Genomic DNA, 23,131 nt, shown 5'->3' with positions numbered 1-23,131 from the left:
TAAGGGCTCTATAGGATATGGGGAGCCATGGAGAGTCCTGAGCAGAGGAGTGACATCGTTTGACTTTGGTTTTGAAGGCATCATTCAGGCTGCTGTTTGAAAGTAGTAGGGGGAAGGAAGGCAACAATGAAGAAGGAGGTTGTTACAAAAATCTAGGTGACAGATGATGGCAGTATGGTCCGGAAAGGAAGCACGGAAGGTGGTGAGAGGTAGATTCTGGATATATTTTAAGTTAAAGCTGATAGGATTTATAACAAATTGTAGAGTGCGAGGGCAAGGGGAATTGAGGACAACTTCAAGGTTTTTGGTCTGAGTCTGGCAGGATGGAGTTACCATTTACTGAGACAGATAAGAGGGTGGAGTGGGAGTGGGGGTGACTGTGGAGAGGTTTGTTTTTTGACATGTTAGGTTCAAGATGCTTCTTACATCCAAGTAGAGACATCTTCTAGTCGGTTAAATAAAAGTGGAGTTCAGGGGAGAAGTCTGGGCTGGAGATAGAAACACAGGATTTAGCAGTATATGAATGGCATTTACAGCCAGGTTTTTAAACCCAGTTTTTAAACCACTGCCCTAGATTGTAGCTGTGGTTCCCTGAGCAACTCACTTCACCTTTGTCTGTTTGCTTCACTGAAAAACACTTAAAGAATACACATCCTACCTACCTAAGATAATGAGGCTAAAGGGGCTGTGTATGGGAAAATGCCTTGTAAACTGTAAGGTGCTGTCCATACTAGAAAGCAGAGATTTGATGTTACCAAGGATGAAGAAAATCAGTTTGGGGGTCCCATGGAAATAGTCACGCACTGAAGATGAGAGAATCCACAAAAAAGGAAAAATGCAAATAAAAATCATTACTCTTTTAGACTGTAGCCCAATCTCGCAAAACTCGTATTTTTTATTTACGTGGAATCCAAAATATAGCAAGAATTTCAAATACATGATCTTTTTGAGCTGCACAACAATCTTGAGAGGAAGGAATTATTATTCCCATTTTACAGAGGAGGAAACTCAGCTCAGAGAAGATGACAGACCTACAGAGCATCATATTAACGGTAGAGAGCCACATAAGCATCCAGATGTCCTCCTTTCGAGTTCAATCTAAATACGAACAACCCTTTTCCCAGCCACCCCGTCCGCAGGAAGACTGAGGAGACAGTAGGGCTGCCCCAGCTCTCCAAGGTCCAACAGCGTTCCTCGACGCCCCTGGCTCCCCCCACACCTTGTTTCCGCATGGTACAGCCCTGTTCTCTTATCGCGAGACTGGAAGCCCAGTGCTTCTAGTTGCCCAGGGAACAGCGTTCCCGGCGGCGGGAGGGCTTTGGACGCGCAGCTCCTTCCCCCCTCCAGAGAAGCTGTGGTGGCGGGAAATACCCCTTCCCTTTGGGGGACAGGGGGTGACTCTGAGTGTCAGAGGTGCGCTTCTGCGTCCGTCAATGATCTGCCGACTGGCGACTGCCTCCCAGAGTTTCCGCGGGCAAGGTAAGTCACGACACCTGTTAGGACCCCAGCTCCAACGCCGCGCGACCTGCCGCGGAGTAACGGGGCGGAGTCGCGTCAGGGACCGCAGAAGGGATGTCAGGCAGAGGGGCAGGGCCAATGAGAGTGCGGGGCGGAGTCGTGTCCGGCTGCTGGGCCCGGAGACTGGCTGTTAGGGCGAAGGGGCAGGGCTAGTAGGGGGCGGGCTCAGCCGGGGGTGGGCGGGGCTTGGGAGAGAGCGGGCCTTCCCCATCCAGACAGAGGCTTCTGCCTCTATGGAGACTGTCGCCAGCTTTTCCACATTCCTGACCTTAGGACCTTCTATCAGGGACTTCTGTCCTGTGCCTCCTGGCGGTTAAGTTCTAAAGCTTACATTAAAAGTTAATTGCCAGTCATTTAAAATAGACCGTAAATAGCAAAGGATGCCAATAGGTATGTCACAGGGGAGAAAAAGGTGGCCAGTAAACATTTGGCTGCAGACTCAATTTCTATCGTAATGAAAGAAATGTAAATCAGACTCACATATATCTTTGACTCTTACCAGAATGACAAAGATGAAAAAGCTTTGATGATAACCAGGTTGACCCCGGGCCGGAATGGGGAAAGAGGCCCTTTCATCACACCCTGCTGATAGTGTAATTTGGTATAACCTTTTTGGGGGACAATGTGCCGTGCTACCAAAAGTTGAAAAGCACGTACTCTTTGACTCAGTGTACTTTATCATCTGGATATATACTTTGTTTAGCATCCCTAAACAAAGATTCACACAAAGAGGTTCACTTAAAATTGTGTGTGCCATTTGTGTTTGTGTTGGTGAGGGGTAGGTATAAAGGGTAGAAGGTTTGCAGATGCCTAACAAAAGCGAGATCCCTCAAGTCTATCAACAGTGGTTCTTGAGGTGAGGGAAATTTTGACTTTTAAAAAAATATTTTTTTTAAAGCTTTATTTATGAGAGAGAGAGAGCATGCAAAGGAAGAGAGACAGAGGGAGAGAATCTTCAAGTGGACTCCCGGGAGGGGGAGCCCAACTTGGGGCTCATCCCCTGCCCATGAGATCCTGAGCTGAGCCAAAACCAAGAGTCCAACGCTCAACTGACTAAGGCACCCAGGCACCCTGGAAATTTTGACTTTAAAAAGTTTTACACTCTTCTAAATTATTTGACTTTTTGCTTCTCATGGGCATGTATTTCTTACATAGTAAATATATAAAGTAAAAAAAAAAATCTATCATAAAATAACTTTTAGACATCAAAACCATGAAAATAAATATAATTCCTTTTTTAAAAAAGATTGGCTATTTATTATGACTAAACAGAGGAGGATTCATTTTCTTTCAATTCTTCCTTTCATCCAAAAATACCAAATTATGGCAGCCATGTGTCCCCATTTTGGTTTTAAATGATCTGTGGTGATTACATTTCTTACAAGCCTGTATGAAAAAGTTTATTTGTTTTTATTTTTTAAAGATTTTTATTTATTTGACGGAGAGAGAGCGCACGTGAGAGAGAGCACATGAGGGAAAGCACAAGCAGGGGGAGCAGCAGGCAGAGGGAGAAGCAGGCTCCCCATTGAACAGGGAGCCTGATGTGGGGCTCGATCTCAGGACCCTGGGATCATGACCTGAGCCGAAGGCAGATGCCCAACTGATTGACCCACCCAGGTGTCCCTGAAAAAGTTTAAATTAATCTTGTTTGAAATGAATGTTATAAAAGTTGATATGTGTTAGTGGTGATTTGTTACAATTTAGAATCTGGTCATATATCATCTGCTTAATGGAGTATCGTGAAGTAAATAATATTTTATTTTCGAAATACCTTTAATGCAATAAGAAAATGCTTCATCATGTGATGTTAAGTGAGAAATATATGAGTCCAATTTTGGTGGAAACACATAGAGCAAAAATGAATAAGAAATATGCCAATGGTTTTTAGCTCAGAGTGGTGAATGTTGGGTGATTTTTATTTATTTTTGAATACACTTTAATATATTCTAGACATTTTTCTACAATAAATAAATTAATTGTGAATTCAAGATATACTTATTAGAAAATCAGAAAATACATATAAGTGAAAGGTAAAGTAAAAGACCAAGAACAGGGGCGCCTGGGTGGCTCAGTCGGTTAAGCGTCTGCCTTTGGCTTAGGTCATGATCCAGGGTCCCCGGATCAAGCCTCACATTGGGCTCCCTGCTCATCGGGGAGCCTGCTTCTCCCTTTCCCTCTGCCTGCAGCTCCCCCTACTTGTTCTCTGTCAAATAAATAAATAAAATCTTAAAAAAAAAAAAAAAGACCAAGAACATTCAAGAACCCACCAATCCAGAAGAACCCACCTCTGTTACTTCTCTGATTTGTTATCATCTTTCAGGTCCCATTGTGTATATTTCTTTAATTAGAGAATTTAATTTTTTTTTTAGCAAGATATCGACATTTAGCAAGATATTTTCTTTCTTTTCCTTTTTTTTTGGATATTTTTTTTCTTTCCTTCTTCCCTTCCTTCCTTCCTTCCTTCCTTGCCTATGTAGAAAAAAGTAACAGATAAGGGGCATTAAATTAGGATCTTATAGATGTATTTTCAGTGTTTAAGAAGAAATCTCAGTAGCCACATAGAAATTCCACAAGAAAAATAAAACATTGTCAAAGAAAGTAACCAAATGATAATTAAGCACTTCTAATGACAGAAGCATTAAATGTTGATTTAACCAAATACTATGCCTTAACTATATTGAGTGTATGTGCGGAGGAGTGAATTCCTCTATGTGAATTCCTTGTTTATGCCCTTAGCCAGTATTCGTTTGGAATGTCTCTTTTTCTTATAGATTGGTAAGATTTCTTTAAATATGTAAATTCATTAACCTTTTTGTGTATCATCTGTGTTGCATAGATTTTCCCTAGTTTCTCAGGGGCCTTTTACTTTAATTGAGAGTTCTTTTTGTTTGTTCGTTTATTGACATTCAAGAGTATTAAATGTTATGTGATGAAATGTGTTAGTCTCTTCCTTTTGATTTATGCTCTTGGTGTTATCTTTAGTAAGTTATTAACTTATTACATAAATTATCTTTATATTTCCTTTCAGTCCTTTGGAGATTTCTTATTTCACATTTATTTATTATTTTGAAAATTAGTTTTTACTTTTATTAAAGTAGTATAGTAAAAAATGTCTAACTCTGCTATAACATTTGCGATAGAAGAAAAGAGAAGCAATTCCTAGTCTCACTCTGCAGAGGCAACCACCCTGAACTCGTAAATATTATGCTTATTTAACTATTGCTTGGCTTTATCAATTTTTGGGCATTCTCTTTGATTTCCTATTATGAGAGATTAGATATTTTATACTATGTCTCTTTTTACATATTCTTCCCCAGATACACTCAATACAGGTAAGACAGGATTGGGTTAAATCAACACTTAGTGCTTCTGTCACTAGACATATTTAATTATCATTTGATTACTTTCTTTGACGATGTTTTATTTTTCTTGTGGAATTTCTTTTTTTTTTTTTTTTAAAGATTTTATTTATTTGACAGAGATAGAGACAGCCAGCGAGAGAGGGAACACAAGCAGGGGGAGTGGGAGAGGAAGAAGCAGGCTCATAGCGGAGGAGCCTGATGTGGGGCTCGATCCCATAAGCCAGGATCACGCCCTGAGCCGAAGGCAGACGCCCAACCGCTGTGCCACCCAGGCGCCCCTCTTGTGGAATTTCTATGTGGCTATTGAGATTTCTTCTTAAACACTGAAAATACATCTATCAGATCCTAATTCAATGCCCCTTATCCATGACTTTTTTCTACACAGGCAAAGTCGTAAGATTGTCAGTTGTGTCCCCACCTACCTTGGGAACTATATTTTATTTCATTTATTATTTTCAGAACAAAATAATAGAACAGACCCATTTCTAAAGCAAATTGAAAAATTTCCGGAGCCTTTTAGATGATCCATGTCACGGATGGTTCTCTGTGCTGCTTCTCCCTTTACTGACAAGTACTGTACCGGCTCGGCAAATGCTTCCATCTCATCGCTCCCCCTGTGAGCTACAGTAAGTCTCCCCCGATAGGCCGCTCACGGCATTTACAAGACTTTTGGCCTTTCGGTGACTTATGCCTTTTGACTGTGACGTGATGGGCCAGGGCGATCCGTCCTCCCACAATAATAATGTCAGCGCCTTCCTGAGTGAGCCCAGATGCTTTTGCCGAGTTTGAAGAATGTTGAGATCGCGGCCTTTGTCACTTGCTAAGATGGAAAGGGTTGACCTACTGGTCCCTTCGGCAACTGCTTCGGCACACTGAATGGTTGGAGGCCAAATCATATTACCCCGCATCAGGTTGTTTATGTTTGTGCTTCCTTCTGTATCCAAAACTTCCCTGGACTCTGCCTCTGCTGCCCAAAAAAAGAAAGAAAGATGAGTTATTTTGTAGAGTAAAAAAAGGACATTGTTACACTTGCTTGGGCCAGAGGCAATTGCCTTTCCTCTTTCTGTTATGAGAGAAATGGTTTAATTCATAATTAATAGAAATTTAGGGAAATTATGAAATTTAGGGAAGGATTGTTGGAAGATCCATTTGTATGTAAAGCTAAGTATGAGAAGGCGAAAGCCGGAATTCTCCCTATTTCTTCCATTTTCTCAGCATGCATGATACCCCAGCGCTACTGCACAGATCTGAAAGGGTCCTGATCAAGGGCACAGTTTGGAAGGATCAAGGTGCCTGCAGTGCCCAAGTTCTCCCACTGGTTTAAAACCATCCTGCCTAATAATCCTGGCTTCAGAAAACAGCACTGGGAATAGGGAGCCAGAGGGGTGATAGGCCTGTGGGTGGTGTCACACGAAAAATCCCTGGACACAGACGTCTTTTGATGAAATTAGGGTAGGGTGACTTTGGTAGCAACATAATCCTTATTAACAAAGATTCCGGGTTAATTGTGCATTAACTCTAATGAAACATGTAAGCATACAGGTCATAAGTTCCCTTAAATTCTTGTTTATTTCAGGGTATCAATGGACATTATAAAGGGAAACTTAGATGGAATTTCAAAACCAGCCTCAAATTCAAGAACACGTCCTGGGAGCAGAGGTTCAAGTACTTCTTTGGAGGTGCTCTCACCGGAACCAGCGTCCTTCAAGGTACTTTGCTGTTTAGAAATGATTTCAAGTCCTTCTCCTGAACTCTAGCACTTGATAAACCAAGGCTGTTGTTAACATCCCACTTAAGGACTCCTCTTTAGAGGCTGCATTTTGGGAGCACTCATAGATTTCTTCTTGGATTTTACTTTAGATCATTTATAACGAGATTTCTGTGTCCCTTACCTACTCCTCCCCCTCCCTCTTTTGTTTTTTTTGGTTTTTTTTGGAGTGTGGCTTATTTGTTCACAGCTGTACTTCGTTAATGCTCATTTGTAAACTTTTTTTTCATAAGAAATCTTTGTATTCTAATATCTACTATGCCACCCTTGACTCTTAATATGAAAAAGGTTCAATAATTTTAAAAATAAAGTTTGGGTCAAAGACCATGTTGTATATATTTAGTAGGACCTTACCTGGCCTGACTTCCTTTTCTTTTCCTAAAATATCTAAACTTGATGTTTTTTTAAGGAATCAGTTTTTTAAAAAAGATTAATTTATTTATTTTAGAGAGAGAGCACTAGCGAGGGCGGGGCAGAAGATGAGGGAGAGAGATTCTCGAGCGGACCCCCGCTGAATGCGGGAGCTGGATGCCGAGCTCCATCTCACCACCCTGAGATCACAACCCGAGTTGAAACCAAGGGTCGGACGCTTAACTGACTGTGCCAGCCAGGTGTCCTGGAGATCAGTTTTTCCGTCGGCAATATGGGACTATTTGTTTTAAGCTGTGGCAAACAAAAATTTGACACCTTATGGTGAAAAAAATCTTTGCAACGTTATGAATCCATATTCATTTATTCTTTTTATTTTTTGGGGGTTTTATTTATTTATTTGACAGACAGAGAGCACAAATAGAGTGGCAGGCAGAGGGAGATGGAGAAGCAGGCTCCCCACTGAGCAGGGAGCCCAATGTGGGGCTCAGTCCCAGGACCCTGGGATCATGACCTGAGCCAAAGGCAGATGCTTAACCAACTGAGCCACGAGGGCATCCCTCATTTATTCTTTTGATTTATGGACTAGGCTCTGTGTTATAAAACTCTCGGGGTGTTTGTCTGTTACGATTTAGTGCAGGAAATAGAAAGCGCTCTGGGCATTTCCAGCAAACAAGGATTGAATACCAGAAGTTCAGTTTCTCAAACTCAGTGGAAGGCCAGCCGGAAAGGAAATCATGGGAGGGGACTTCCCTCGGATTGTTGGTTCCTAGGTTGCACCTCCATGACCGAAATCAAAAAGCTGCTGCTCCTTCTGGCACTGCCACCGGTCCCTCAGGACCACGAAAGTGACTAGACATACAGAGATGACTGCCTTTGGTATTTCTTGCCATCTTCCTATCAGGAGCTTGGGAAGATGGCTTCTCCTTCACGTCCGCGGCCCAGACCTTGTGCAGATGCAGCTAATGATTCTAACATGCGTCGAGAACTGCAGGTGGCTTGTTAAAAATGCCGTGTCTAGCTCAGCTCTCTGTTTTGTTGCATCGAGTCCGGCACCATTACTGTGTGTTAACTCTTGTTAGTTGTGTAATAATTTTTGATATCTGGTAGGCTGGATCTCCCCATCTTATTCTTTTCCAGAACCATCTTCACTATTTTTCGTTTTTAGTTCTTTTTGTATTTTAGACTGGTTTTTCAAGTCTTGTGAAAATTGCTCTTGGGGTTTTGACTGAAATTGCTTTGAATTTATAGATTAATTTGGAGACAGTTTCTAACTTTATGATATTAAATCTTATCTATTAACATTGTATCTCATTGATTTGTTTGTTTCTTCTTCTTCTTCTTCTTTTTGGTGGGTAGCAAAGCAAGGTTTATTAAGGGATAGTACAGAGCTCCCAAAGAGGGAGGGGGCCCAAGAGGGTTGCTCTCTTTGACTTGTTTCTAATTTAATAATTTACATACTGTAAAATTACTCTTTTTAATTTAAATTTAATTTAATTTGTTTTTATTTATCTGTTTTTAAAAAAGATTTTATTTATTTATTTGAGAGAGAGAGAGTATGAATGGGGGGGAGGGGCACAGGGGCAAGCAGACTCCCTGGTGAGCGAGGAGCCCAATGTGGGGCTTGATCCCACGACCCTGAGATCATGACCCAAGCCAAAGTCAGACGCTTAACCAACTGAGCCACCCAAGCACCCCAAAATTTACTCTTTTTTAGTGTGTAGTTCTGAGTTTGGCAAATGTGTAGAGTAGTACCATCAGAGTAAAGATATAGAACAGTTCTATCACCCCTCAAAAATTTCTTCATGCTACCCCTTTGTCCTTACTCAGTCTCCCCTATGCTTTTTTTTTTTTTTAAAGATTTTATTTATTTATGTGACAGAGAGACAGCCAGCGAGAGAGGGAACACAGCAGGGGGAGTGGGAGAGGAAGAAGCAGGCTCCCAGCGGAGGAGCCCGATGTGGGAATCGATCCCAGAACGCTGGGATCACGTCCTGAGCTGAAGGCAGACGCTTAACGACTGTGCTACCCAGGCGCCCCCCTACTCTTTTTTTTTTAAATTTAATTTCAGGGTGCCTGGGTGGCTCAGTTAGTGAAGTGACTGCCTTTGGCTCAGGTCATGATCCTGAAGTCCCAGGATTGAGTACTGCATCGGGCTCCCTGCTCAGTGGGGACTCTGCTTCTCCCTCTGACCATCCCCCCATGCTCTCTCTCTCTCTCTCTCACATTCTCTCTCTCTCAAATAAGTAAGTAAAATCTTTAAAAAATAAAATTTAAATTCAATTAATTAACACATAGTATATTATTAGTTTCAGAAGTAGGTTCAGTGATTCATCAGTTGCATATAACACCCAGTGCTCATTACATCATATGCCCTCCTTAATGCCCTCACGTAGTTACCCCACTTCCCCACCCACCTCCCCTCTAACAACCCTCAGTTTGTTTCCTGTGATTAAGAGTCTCTTATGGTTTGTCTCCCTCTCTGATTTTGTCTTATTTTATTTTTCCCTCTCTTCCCCTATGATCCTCTGTTTTCTTTTTTAAATTCCATAGAGGAGTGAAATCGTATGATAATTGTCTTTCTCTGATTGACTTGCTTTGCTCTAGTTCCGTCCATGTTGTAGCAAATGGTAAGATTTCATTTTTGATGGGTGTGTAATATTCCACTGTGTGTATATATGTGTGTGTGTGTGTGTGTACACCACCTGTTCTTTTTTTTTTTTTTTAAGATTTTCATTTATTTATTTGACAGAGAGAAAGAGAGATAGTGAGAGAGTATAAACAGGGAGGAGAGGGAGAAGCAGGCTCCCTGCTGAGCAAGGAGCCTGATGCAGGGCTCGATCCCAGGACCCTGGGATCATGACCTGAGCTGAAGGCAGATGCTTAACGACTGAGCCACCCAGACGCCCCTATATACCGCCTCTTCTTTATCCATTCATCTGTGGATGGGCATCTGGGCTCTTTCCATAGTTTGTCTATTTCAATCTCCCCTACTCTTAACCCTGGAAACCCCTGATCGATTCTCTGAACCTATTGTTTTTCTTTTTCCAGAGAGTCATATGAATGGAATTAAAAAGTATGTAGCTTTTGAGTGTAGCTTAGCCTGTTGGCACAAGGCATTTGAGACTCCTCTACTGTTATATGTGTCAATAGTTCACTCCTTTTTACTAATGAGCAGTGTTCCGTTGTGTGGGTGTGCCACCGTTTGTTTTTCCATTCCCATGTTAAGGAGCATTCGGATTGTTTGCCGGTTTTGGTGATTATGAATAAAGCCGCTATTAATATTTGTATACTGATTTTTTTGAGGGGGGAAGTAGTTTTTTATTTTTCTTGAGTAAATACCTAGGAGTTGGTATGGGTTGTATGGTAAGTGTATGTTGAACGATAAGAAACTGCAGAACAGTTTCCTGTTCCCATGAGAAATATGAGAGTTCCAGCTGCTCTTCATCCTCACCAGCAGTTGATAGTGTTAGTTTTTTAGTTTTTTTTTAAGCTATTCTAATATATAGTAGTATCTCATTCTGATTTTAATTCACATTTTGCTGCTGACTCATAATGATGAATGTGTTTTCATGTGCTTATTTGTAATCCACATACCTCTTTCAGAAAGTGTATGTTTAGGGGTGCCTGGGTGGCTCAGTGCTTAGGGGTCTGCCTTCAGCTCAGGGTGTGATCCCAGAGTCCTGGGATCAAGCCCCACGTCAGGCTCCTCTGCTGGGAGCCTGCTTCTTCCTCTCCCACTCCCCCTGCTTGTGTTCCCTCTCTCGCTGGCTGTCTCTCTCTCTCTGTCAAATAAATAAATAAAATCTTAAAAAAAAAATAAGAAAGTGTATGTTTAGTTTTTTTGCCTTTTACAATTGTATTTTTTTCTTACTGTTAACTTTTGAAAGTTCTTTATATTTCTTAGAGTCTTTTGTCAGATATATGATTTGCAAATATTTTCTCCTAGTCTGTAGATTGACTTTTCATTCTTTTAACTATGTCTTTTGAAGAGCAAACATTTTCAATTTTTTTTAAAGATTTTATTTATTTATTCGACAGAGAGAGACAGCCAGCGAGAGAGGGAACACAAGCAGGGGGAGTGGGAGAGGAAGAAGCAGGCTCATAGCAGAGGAGCCTGATGCAGGGCTCGATCCCGGAACGCCGGGATCACGCCCTGAGCCGAAGGCAGACGCTTAACCGCTGTGCCACCCAGGCGCCCCGACATTTTCAATTTTGTTAACTGCAATTTGTCAACATTTTTTTGAGGCTTGTGTTTTTTTCTTGCATCCAAACACTCTTTGTCTAAGCCAGGGTTCCAAAGATTTTCTCCTACGCTTTCTTCTGAAAGCGTTAAAGTTTTATGTGGTACATTTTTATGTTTTGCCTTTAACCTCTTTTGTTGCCAATGAGAAGGCTTTTGTAAATCCGGTATTCATTACAGTGTGTGCTGTCTCGTTTAGGTATTTTTCTCTGGTTGCTTTAATTTTTTTCTTTTTGTCTTTGGTATCTACTGTTACTCACCTGTGTATGGATTTATCTGTATCATCCTTCTGGAGACCAGAACTTCTTCAATCTGAGGATTTATGTGTTTTGTTTATTTTGAAAAATTCTCAGCCATTGTTTTTTCAAATGTTTCTAATATTGTCTCCTTTTTTTCTCTTGCATCGTCCTGAAAGTCATATTAAATGTCTTTTGAAATTTTCCCTTCTATCCTTTATGTCTCTTATCTTCTTTTTAATATTTTCTATTCATTTCTTTCTCTGCTTCACCTGGGGGAATTTTTAACATATATTTTTAAATTTTTGAATTCTTTCTTATACTATGTCAAATCTACTTTTTAATCCATTTAATTTTTATTTTTTAAAGATTTTATTTATTTATTTGACAGAGAGAGAGAACACAAGCAGGGGAAGTGGCAGGCAGAGGGAGAAGCAGACTCCCCGCTGAGCAGGGAGCCTGATGCGGGGCTCGATCCCAGGACCCTGGGATCACGCCCTGAGCCAAAGACAGATGCTTAATGACTGAGCCTCCCAGGCGCCCCTAATCCATTGAATTTTTAAAGTTAATGATATTTTTTAATTTCTGGAAACACTTTTTAGTTTATTTTCAAGTAACCTAAAGGTGTTTGGTGCTAATGGAATGGGGAGCTATGGATAAAATTATAAAATGGGCAAAGTTTGTCTTTTGTTCTCTAGTTTAATCTTTTTGCTTCATTGCTTCCTGCTCTTTCTGAGTTAGGATCATATGGGATGATATATATGAAAGGTCTTTTTGTGTCTCGAAGGGTGTTATTATCCAAGTATGTTGCTAATATCTAGTTATGTTTTATATATTCTGTATTCCCCTATATAGAATCCATTCTCTGGGAAAGGTCGGCCAAATTCATTTATGTCAAGATACAAATAACCGAGAGGGCTCATGTGATCTCTTCCAGCCATTTCAGCATTTTCGCAGAACTATGTAGCCTTAAGGATTTACTGGGTATTATGGAATTTAAGGCTTTAACCCGGCCTTTCACAGAAGTGTGTTTTTGAACAGGGAACCCTCTTTAACACCTCCAAGATTACATAGAGGAGGCATTGTTTTCCTTGTTTATAAGTTAGGCCTCCTCTGGTTTCATTCCATATTGGATCTGTTTTCTTTTTTGTTAAATCAGGGTAGTCAGGCCTGTACCACAGCGTCACTGTGAGGAGTGAATGAGACAGAGTGTGCAAAGTACTTAGCACAGGGCCTGACCGGTATTCATTCCTCAGGAAATGTTGGCTCAGATTATTACACCACTGACTCAGCTCAGTTCCGCTGGGGCTCATGTCCTAGTCCAGGTGAGCAGAGATGCTCGAGTGCAGTTCTGCGTCCCTGGCAATTTAATTCTCCACACCACCCACCTTCTGCCCTGGAGATTCACAAGGGGGCACAGGTTACCGGGCCGGGAGTTGACCACGTGGGTCAGAGAGAACCTAAAACCCTCCAAGGGCTGGATTCCTTTGTTGGGAGGGGAAAGGCACTCCTCCCAGAAGGGCTGACTCTCTGTCTCTGAGGTTTTGCCTCTCCCGTGGGCTGTGTTCACTTCCAGTGTGACTCTCACTGTAACTCGCAGCTCTCAGGGCGCTACGGTCCCTGTTTTTTTCTCCTGATGCAGCCATGGATATCTTTTCTTGCTCTCTCTCAGGAAAACACAGCTGCCCCAAACTGGTGTTTTCAAAATGAGCATTGCTAAAATAGAAAGAGAAACCAGAATGAAATAGAAAAACTGTGAATAGCTTAAAAATAATCACCAAAGCGCACGGTTCTGACTTGAAGAATCTCATTAGAAACACATCTCTATTCAGACTCTTCGCTTCTCAACTCTTTAATAGCCACATGTGGCTAGTGGCCATCGAATGGGACAGCAGAGCTCTAGACCTCTGACTGTCCCTCCGAGTGGAAGCTCAAGGAGGGGCACCATCATGGCTCATGTCCAGAGCTGGCAGAGAGTGGTTCTTTTTGAGGCTCATTCCCGACCCTTCTCCATATTGCTGGAAATTGCTGGAGAATGGGGCATACCTCTTTGGTGCAAACGTTATTAAATGTAATTATGTAGTTATATTTAATTAAAAAGTGTTATATTTCTAGACTAGTTTAACACTAGTGTGTGTGTGGGTGTCCTCACATACTTACATTAGTGTTAAACTAGTCTAGAAATGTAAAGTTTTAAAAAATATATTATTTATGAAAACTATTGCTTTGGAAATAATTTAGGTTGATACTGCAATCAAGTTGAACTCTGGTAAAGAGAACCACTCAGACAGCAGGAATGCAGAGGAAAGTAGAAACAATGATGATGATAACGGGGAAAAGGACTCTGAGCAAAAATTGGTGGAGGATGGGTCAGATGAAGATCTGAACTTCGTTCAACATCAGACAATTCCTGAATGTTCAGGTAGGATAATCACTAAGGGATTGGCTAATGACAGTGACAGATATTATATAATATTAGAGTTACATATGTTTTTCATCAGCTATGTAGAAGTAATAGTTAAGAAAAGAGGCATACCTTTGTGAGCACTGGTTTTTATTTAGAATAATGTTGAGTCCTTAAAAACACTTTAGAAAAATAATGAAATTTGTCATTTAATAAAATTATTATTGTGACCATTTTACGTTAATCAAGTAGGAAGTATTTCTGCACTTTATGCCATGATTTATCGATCTTTTAGTTGACTAAATTATGCGATAACATGTATCCTGTAACTTACAAATGGCTTTTAAGGGATAATCCCATTTGATCTTAATAACTCTTGGATTTTAAAGGACTCCTTTTTTTTTTCCTGGTTATTAAATTAATAGTGGTCAGAGTGAATTAGAACAGCATTTCTCAAAATGTGGTCTGCAGAGCCCTGGGGGATTGCTGAGACCCTTATAGGAATTTTGCAAAGTAAAAAACTACTTTCATCAGCATACCGATATATCAGTAATATAATTCATTATAATACTGAAATAATGCCATTTGCCTTTTCGCCCATGGAATGGACGTTTGTAGTGATGCTACAAAAGGCAGGGTGAGTAAAGTCGCCAGGGCTGTCACGTGAATAAAGGCGACGTGTCATACTGAACTAGTAGTCTTTGTGGTCTTCATGACCAGGCACTGGCAGAAGGAAGAAATAGCCAGTGTCACTCAAGAGCGTCTTTGATGGAGCAGTAAAAATTACTAATCTTATTAAATCTTGATTTTCAAATATACATCTTTATAATCCCCTGTGAGGTAAAATGGGAGGTATTTTAAAGCAATTCTGCTGTAAACCAAGACATGAAGTTTGTGTCGAGGAACAGTACTCGTATGATAGTTTAAGTTGAGAACTGAACTGGCCACTTTTTAATGGAACACCGTTCTTATGCGAAACAATGACTGACAGACAAACTATTATCATTCAGACTTGGGTATTTGGCAGCCTTTTTTTTTAAGGTGAACCGAGCCTGTTACTTCAAGGAAAATAATTGACAGTATCTTTTGTCAATGATAAAATTTGGGCTCGTAAGTGAAAATTAGAATTTTGGAAAACTTGTGTATGCCATTCCAGTAGTTAGACTTTTTTGATAAGATCTGGTGACAGTATTAACCAAGTGGTTTTTAAAATATATTAAATATTTAAAAAAGTTTAAAAATTTAATATATTTTAAAAACACTGAAATATGTTAACATTTTGAAGGGCTGCATAAGTCAATGGACCACTATTTTCCAAATAACCAATGCAGGGTGAAAGATCCATTCAGCATGAAAGAGAGAAGCATGGATTTTAATAGAACGAGTACAAAAGCTCACTGAAATGGTTACAGATTTCACATTACAACTACTCTTTAAGAAGCTACCCCTTGTGAGTTTTGATGTGGTATCAAAGAAGAGTATCCACAATTATCTGAGAAAGTTATTACATTTCTCCTCCCCTTTCTGAGTACTTGTCTTCATGAGGCCAAATTTTCTTCATACACTCTAAGTGAAACAAGAGATTGCAATAGATTGTACAAGCAGATTTGAGAATCTAGCTGTCCTCTATCAAGCTAGATATTAAAAATTTAAAACCATGCCATTCTTCTTAATAATTTTTTGGAATATGTAGTTATTGGTCATAAAAATGTTATATTTATGTTAATATGTAATTACTAATAACATTATTTTTAAATGAATAAATACATCTTTATAATATTTTTCAATTTTGATTTCTAATATGGTAATTATCAATAGATGTAACATAAACAAAAGCTACTTTGGGTTCAAAATAATTTTTAAGGCTATAAAGGGAAGCTGAGGTCATAAGCTTTGGGAACTGCTGACTTAGAATATGTCTGGGATGCGGTTAACTCTCAAAGTTGGGCCGGGTGACTCAGGATCACAGTTATCAGGAAATGAGGCATTATAGCTGAGATTAGCTGTTGGCCCAGTATAAAGATTTCATTTATTTATTTGAGAGAGAGAGAGAGTGAGATGTGTGGGCGCAAGTGGGGGAGCAGCAGAGGGAGAGGGACAGGCAGACTCCATGCTGAGTGTGGAGCCCAACTCCGGGATTTGATCTCATGATACTGAGACCATGACCTGAGCCAAAATCAAGACTCAGACGTCCAACCCACTGAACCACCACCCTAGGCACCCCGCTGTTGATCCAGTTTACTCTGTACTTGTTTATACTGTTTCAGAACTGCGTGAGTTCCTTCATGCATGAGGTCCTGCCATATAGACCATCTATGTATATGGAGGCTGAGAGTGCTAGGATTGGCAGTTGGGAACTAGAGCTAAAGGCTGTTGCATTTGAAATAAGTAAGCAGTAAGGTTTGCAGAAACTCCTTATTAATAAGATCAGTGTTCTTTTTGGATAAGTTAATTCCCTTCTGGAAATATCTCCTTTTCCTTAAAGAGGAAGTGATATACATTGTAGAGAAACACACTAGACTCTCTGGATTTTAAAAAGTTGCAAAATTTGGTGTTTCTTAGCAGAATATGCCATTTCTAATGATCTAACCTGGAGTGGCTGAGATTTTCGTATTTGAGCATTTATGCTCATTGCCAGATTATCATCTTTCGTCAGACTTCACAGAGGACGTATCGCCTGGTGGTGAAGAGTTTTGGCTCTTGATTCAGACAGATCAGGGTTGAAACTGACTGCCATTTACTAGTTATATCATCTTGGACATATATGTAATTTAGTTACAAATTAGCCCCAGTTTACTAACTTGTAAAATGGGAACAATAATGATACTACCTCACAGGATTATGATGAGGATTAAATGAGATAATGCCCGTAAATAAAGCACTTAACACTGTGCCCATCAGATAATTCCATAAATGTTAGCTGCTATTACTAACACTATCATTAATCGTAAGTTAAAACTTGAGGGAAAAAAATTCTAAAGAGTCCTTAATTTCAAGCAAGTTGCTACCAATTATCCATTTTTAGGTACTTCAAGAAAATAGAATAAATGGGAGGGGCGTAGATAAAAGGTACCCGGTTCCATGGAGTACTTTCCTGAGCTTGTTTTTGTATGTTGGAACCACTTCGTGTGTTGACACGCTACATCTTGCTGCTGTTTCTCAAAGAGCTCCACGCCTCTCTTTTGGGGAGTCTGAAGCAACTTCAGGACAGGTCTTTGTCTTATCTCTTATTTATTAGTTGTGAATATAGAAGGTATAGCAGAATGAAGGAGAGGTATTTCGAGATTGGAAACTAGATGAGACCCACTTCTGAGTTCAGTACTATAATTTTTTAGCTATTTGAGAGGACCCAGTTATTTCCAAGTGTTGGTAAGAATGTGGAGAAAAAGGAACCCTTGCAAACTGTTGGTGGGAATATAAATCGGTACAGCCACAATGAAAAACAGGATGGAGGTTTCTCAAAAAATTAAAAATAGAATGACTGTATGATCCAGGAATTACACTACTGGGTTTTTACCCAAAAGAAAATGGAAACAGTAATTTGAAAAGATATACACACACCTATGTTTATTGTAGTATTATAATACTACATATAATAGCCAAGATATGGAAGCAACTCAAGTGTCCATCGATAGATAAATGGTTAAAGAAGATGTGGTATATATTCACACACTCACACACACACATACACACAATGGAACATTGGGCAGCTATAATAAGATGAGATCTTGTGATTCGTGACAATATGGTTGGACCTAACAAGTATTATGCTAATTGAAATAAGTCAGACTGAGAAAGACAAATACCATATGATTTCACTTATATGTAGAATCTACAAAACAAAAACGAGGGGCGCCTGGGTGGCTCAGTCGTTCAGCGTCTGCCTTTGGCTCAGGGCGTGATCCCAGTGTCCTGGGATCGAGCCCCGCATCAGGCTCCCTGCTCCGCTGGGAGCCTGCTCCTTCCTCTCCCATTACCCCTGCTTGTGTTCCCTCTCTCGCTGGCTGTCCCTCTCTCTGTCAAATAAATAAATAAAATCTTTAAAAAAAATAAAAATAAAAACGAAAACTGAATAAACAAAAAAGTGGAATCAGACCTATAAACACAGAGAACCAAGTGATAGTTGTGAAAAAGAAAGGGTTAGTGGGGATGGGCAAAATGGGTGAAGGGGAGTGGAAAATAATAGGCTTCCAGTTATGGAATGAGTAAGTCATGAGAATAAAGGGCACAACATAGGGAATACAGTCAATGGTATTGTTTTATTTTTTTTCCGTCAGTGGTACTGGAATAGCATTAAATGGTGACAGATGGTGGCTATGCTTGTGGTGAGCACACAGCATGTTATAGAGTTTTGAATCAGTATGTTGTACACCTGAAACTAATGTAACATTGTGTGTCAATTATGCTCAAATTAAAAAAATTTTAAAAAGGGACAAAAGAAAAGACCCAGTTATTTCAACTATAAAACAGAGATAAATGTCTGTTTCACAGGGTTGTTAGATAATTATATGAAAAAATACATGTGAAAGCACTTTGTAAATCAAGATACGTGACACCATTGTTAGGTATTCTCGTGAGCCGTAAACATACGTTGACTGAAAGAACAAACGGTAAACACAAAGCGAAACTTTATGGTTGTACTAAACTTCAAGCTCACTCCTCCTTTCGACACAATATAGATGAACCCGAATTAAAAGAATTAGATTCTCAACTTCAAGATGCTCTTCAGAAGATGAAGAGGCTTGATAAGATATTGGTGAAGCGACAATATAGAGAAAAAGAAATTAAGAAGCAAGGTGTAGACATGAGAATAAAGCTGTGGGAAGAACTGAAGGTAAGAATTGTTTAACCGAATGCTGACATGGAGGAAGCAGTTTCCTCTACGATGAGTAAGAAAAGACTGTGGTTGTATCAGCGTGGTCTGCCTTTACTGATTAATTTTGTGGAAGTAGGACAGTGGTGTGTATATGTCCATATTGGGGGGGGGTGCGGGTGAGGGAGGTAGTGTTCTGGAACTGCACAAGGTAACTTAGCGGCATTCCAGATTTCAGGCACTGCATTGGCGTGGTCGTTTTCCACGGACAGAGCAGTAGACCTCTCTTCGCAGCGTCAGGCTGGGGATCCCCCATCTCTGGCATACAAAGTGATGTGGTGCCTATGTTCTTCGAGAATGTGTTTCTACTTCTTCTTCAGCAAGCTGACAGTGTGGAGATAAATACATAAATATACCAAACATTTCACCCTCTGGTGACCATTATTATTTGAGTAAACTTTTGTGACCAAGAAGTGGGGAGTTCACTATTTCATATGCTGGTCCAGATCTCTTAGAAGCTGTGAAGTGCTTGTGGTCTGGGACCACGCTCTATTTGCTTCTGTCTCAGGACATTTCCTGTGCTCCGTTCATGTTCCTTGGCCTTCTTGGACCTTTTATTCTCTGTAGTATTGAGGGGTGGAAGTTGACCAGATGCTTGCGCTGACTCGATGTATAGCCATTGGCTCATATTTGAACTTTGAGCCTTTAAGGAGAGCCCTTTGAAAGCAAGGAGTATCGTAAAAACAGATGGGTTCTTTTTGAAAAATTCCTCCTTGATCAGTTGACTGACTTCAAGGAAATTCCTAGACGATAATATGAATTAATAATGAAGTAATTAAGAATACATTTTTACAAGATTCCCAGGCAGACCACGGGGTAGAACGAAAGCACCATTCAAAACGCAGTGCTTAAAACTAGAGAAATGGTTTATGTAAATTTTAGCAGAAAAAGTTAGTCTGTCATTTATTCTTTTTGAATCTCAAAACAAATTTTTAGTTGTTTGGAAACAAGAAAGATGACCCATAATAAAATACAGTATCGATCTTGAAATGTCTGAAACTGTAATTTGACGATGTACCTCTAGGTTACTTATTAGTTATAGGAAATACTGAACAGAAACTGAAGATTTAAGCAAGATAATTATTGTGTCATGATAGACATATATCCTAACTCTATTTGGGAATATTCATTGCTAGAATTTGTGGGAATGGGAACACTAATAGATTTCCTAACTAAAGGAATACAAAAGACCTGAACCTTCTCGTTTGTATGTACACAGTTTGGAATCAATGGAATTTGGAAAAAATATCGATGAGTATAGTTGCCTTCTTTTTCCATGTTTAAACTTGTTTCTCTTTTATTAGTCTGCAAAAACTAGTGAAACTTTGCAAAGTAATGAAGAGATGGAAAATACAAAAAAGTTTCTAGCTTTGACTGGTGCATCAGAAGAAACTGCTGGTGAGTAAAATTTGTCCCTCTTTTTATCTCAGAGTCGTAGATTATTTGGATTAAAGTAAAATTCCCAGTTCAGCTGTTTTCTTTTTCTTTGAGCCTAATTGTTCTTTAGGGGAAACGATCAACTGAGATAGGATTATATGGAACTGTCCTGAGTGTAGGTAAGTTTCAGAGGTTTCTAGGTTTTGTATCTGCTCAAGGGTGTGGGGTAGGGGCAATGTAAAATTGGGAAATAGACAAAATGTCTTTGCCTTTACTTTCTGTGCCTCTTAGATACCTCTAGACACTCTGTCGATGTAGACAGTCTCCTAACTGTCTAGAATTCTCCCATGGAGTGTCCCACTCAGGCTTCTGCAAGCCCTTTCGTAAAAAGCCATTACTGATTTGTCCAGTTTCTTTTTCTCTTCTAGTCTTGCTTTTGAGACCAGCCAATTAATTGCACATGTTTCTACGTTCCCAACTCATGTTTATGTATATCTGTGATCGTTCTTTTCCTCCTCCTCGTCCTCCTCCTCCTCCTCCTTCTTCATCTACAGAAGTTTATGGAGTCGTGTAATCTTTCACTTACTTAGACGGTGGTGAACATTTTAGGGATTGGGAAGCAGTTGATATGTTTTGGCAGGACACTGTGGAAATCCTTTAACCTACGTCGCATAAGTGGTTATCCAGTACTGCTTGGGGGTAAGACTGACTGAGCAGGGGCCTCTGATTTCTCTGAGAATCCTGGGCTCCATCTGTCTTTTGCAAAGTGAACGTCTAACATTGCAGAAGCCGGAGAACCTGACTCAGACTTCTGCGGCTGTTTAGCGTGAGCTTTGATATGAATGAAATTCCTTCAAGTTTGTTTCTTTCTGGACCCAGCATTGAGATTCAGAAACTGCTTGGGCCTGAGGGATTTGGGTTCGGAATACATTAAATGTTTCTCCCCAAGAAGGCAGGTGCCTATCTGGATTGCCCTTTCTATGACTAAGGACTTTTTTGTTTTTTTTTTTTAAATGAGTCTGTCTGAGTTTCTCCTTGATAGATCTATATCTAGATTGGCCTTATTGAAATTTACCATTTGTATATCCTAATTAAAACACCAAAAGCTATTTACCTGTTAAAATCATAGATCATTTACTTTCTCCTTCTATTTTGTTATGGAAATAACACATGTAATCTGTATTAGAAAATATTGGTAGATAGGTGGGGCGCCTGGGTGGCACAGTGGTTAAGCGTCTGCCTTCGGCTCAGGGCGTGATCCCCGCGTTATGGGATCGAGCCCCACATCAGGCTCCTCCCTGGGAGCCTGCTTCTTCCTCCCCACTCCCCCTGCTTGTGTTCCCTCTCTCGCTGGCTGTCTCTATCTCTGTCGAATAAATAAATAAAATCTTTAAAAAAAAAAAAAAGAAAATATTGGTAGATAGGAAGAAAAAAATCACCTAAATTCTTAACTTGCAGAGATAATCATTATTAATATTTTTATTTACTCTTTCTTTTGAGACATTTTAGTGCAAATATCCATATATGTTTTAAAAATAAAAATGAGATCAAATGATGTATATGGTGTTTTGTAATCTGTTTTCTACTAATTTGTATCTCATGAGCACCTTTAGCTGTCAGTAAGAACAGAGCTGTGCAGTAGTTGGTTTCTAAGATGTTTGCCATCAGTTCCTTTCCTCCATGTATGTTCATTCCAGTCCTCATAGAGGGGTGGAGTCTGTGTCATCCTGTATTTTCAGGGCTGGGCTGGGACTACTTTGACCAATAGATTACAGCAGAAGTAATCGTACACCAGTTCCAGCCCTAGCCCTTGAGAGGACTGGCAGTTTCTGCTTCTCTTCTTAGAAAGCTCACTCAGAGGAAAGCCAACCATCCTGTAAGGGGTCAGACTACACTGAAGGTGCCATGCTACGAGAAGGTCCAAACAAGCCACATGGAGAGGCTACACAGAGGGAGTGATGCTGGCCAGTTCCCACCTATAGTGAGTTCACTATTGTCCTGCCAGAATTCATGTCTACCTAGAGCCTCAGAATGGGCCTTATTCAGAAATAGCGTCTTTGCAGATGTAATTAGTTAAGATGAGGTCGTACTGGATTAGGTGGGCCCTAAATCCAATGTTTGGTGTTTTTATAAGAAGAGAAGATACATAGAGACACAGAGACAGGATGGCACAGGGAAGAAGGTCACGTGCAGAAAGAGGCAGAGATTAGAATGATGTAGTTACAAGCCAAGGAATGCCAAGGATCACTGGGGGCCAGCAGAAGCTTGGAAGACACAGGAAGGATTCTTCCCTAGAGACTTCAGAGGGGCCTGGCCTTGCTGACAGCTTGATTTCAGATGTCTAGCTTCCAGAACTGTGGGAGAAGAAATCTCTTTTGTTTTCAGCCACCCGTTCCGTAGTTATTTGTTTCAGTAGCCCTTGAAAACTAACCTAACGACTCAGTATTTCAGTGCAGACACCAGAGATATGAGGACATTTCATTCCTAGCAAACACCACGTAGAGAATAGCCAAGGCTAGACTTATGGTCTCAGGCGAGCTGCTACGGACACCTCCAGCCAAATGCAGCCACCCCAGCTGAGGCCTCATTCACGGTGGAGCAGAGACAAATTGTTCCTGCCGTGTCCCTCAAATTACTGACCCACAGAATCATGAGCGTAGTAAAATGGTCACTGTTATGTGCCACTAAGTTTTGTTTTTTTACTTTTTAGTTTGAAACAATTTTAAACTTACAGAAAGGTTGCAAAACAGCACGAGTTCGTTTACTGTTTTTTTTTTTTTTTAAGATTTTATTTATTTATTCGACAGAGATAGAGACAGCCAGCGAGAGAGGGAACACAAGCAGGGGGAGTGGGAGAGAAAGAAGCAGGCTCATAGCAGAAGAGCCTGATGTGGGGCTCGATCCCGTAACGCCGGGATCACGCCCTGAGCTGAAGGCAGACGCTTAACCGCTGTGCCACCCAGGCGCCCCCCCCCCCCCGT

General features: G+C 40.3%; 1 protein-coding gene across 4 annotated transcripts in view; it reads left to right on the top strand.

Moving 5' to 3' along the window:
• Positions 1–1,269: 1,269 nt before the first annotated feature.
• Positions 1,270–23,131, top strand: part of FSIP1 (fibrous sheath interacting protein 1) — a 181,695-nt gene continuing 159,833 nt past the window's right edge. For 3 of the 4 annotated variants that reach the window (XM_045816132.2, XM_087859176.1, XM_045816139.2), the window contains exons 1-6: positions 1,270–1,479; positions 5,340–5,506; positions 6,457–6,589; positions 13,738–13,918; positions 18,580–18,734; positions 20,078–20,171. In XM_045816132.2, coding sequence (XP_045672088.2) covers positions 5,472–5,506; positions 6,457–6,589; positions 13,738–13,918; positions 18,580–18,734; positions 20,078–20,171 — 598 coding nt within the window. In that variant the 5' untranslated portion in view covers positions 1,270–1,479; positions 5,340–5,471. The remainder of the gene's footprint in view (positions 1,480–5,339; positions 5,507–6,456; positions 6,590–13,737; positions 13,919–18,579; positions 18,735–20,077; positions 20,172–23,131) is intronic. The other variant, XM_087859175.1, reaches the window with a different exon arrangement.

This window comes from Ursus americanus, chromosome 36, assembly GCF_024610735.1.
Source record: "Ursus americanus isolate L20-20 chromosome 36, mUrsAme1.1.p, whole genome shotgun sequence".
In the NCBI taxonomy this organism is placed as follows: Eukaryota; Metazoa; Chordata; class Mammalia; order Carnivora; family Ursidae; genus Ursus; species Ursus americanus.
Note: the sequence above shows the minus strand (reverse complement) of the source record. Positions and strands in the feature narration are given on the sequence as shown.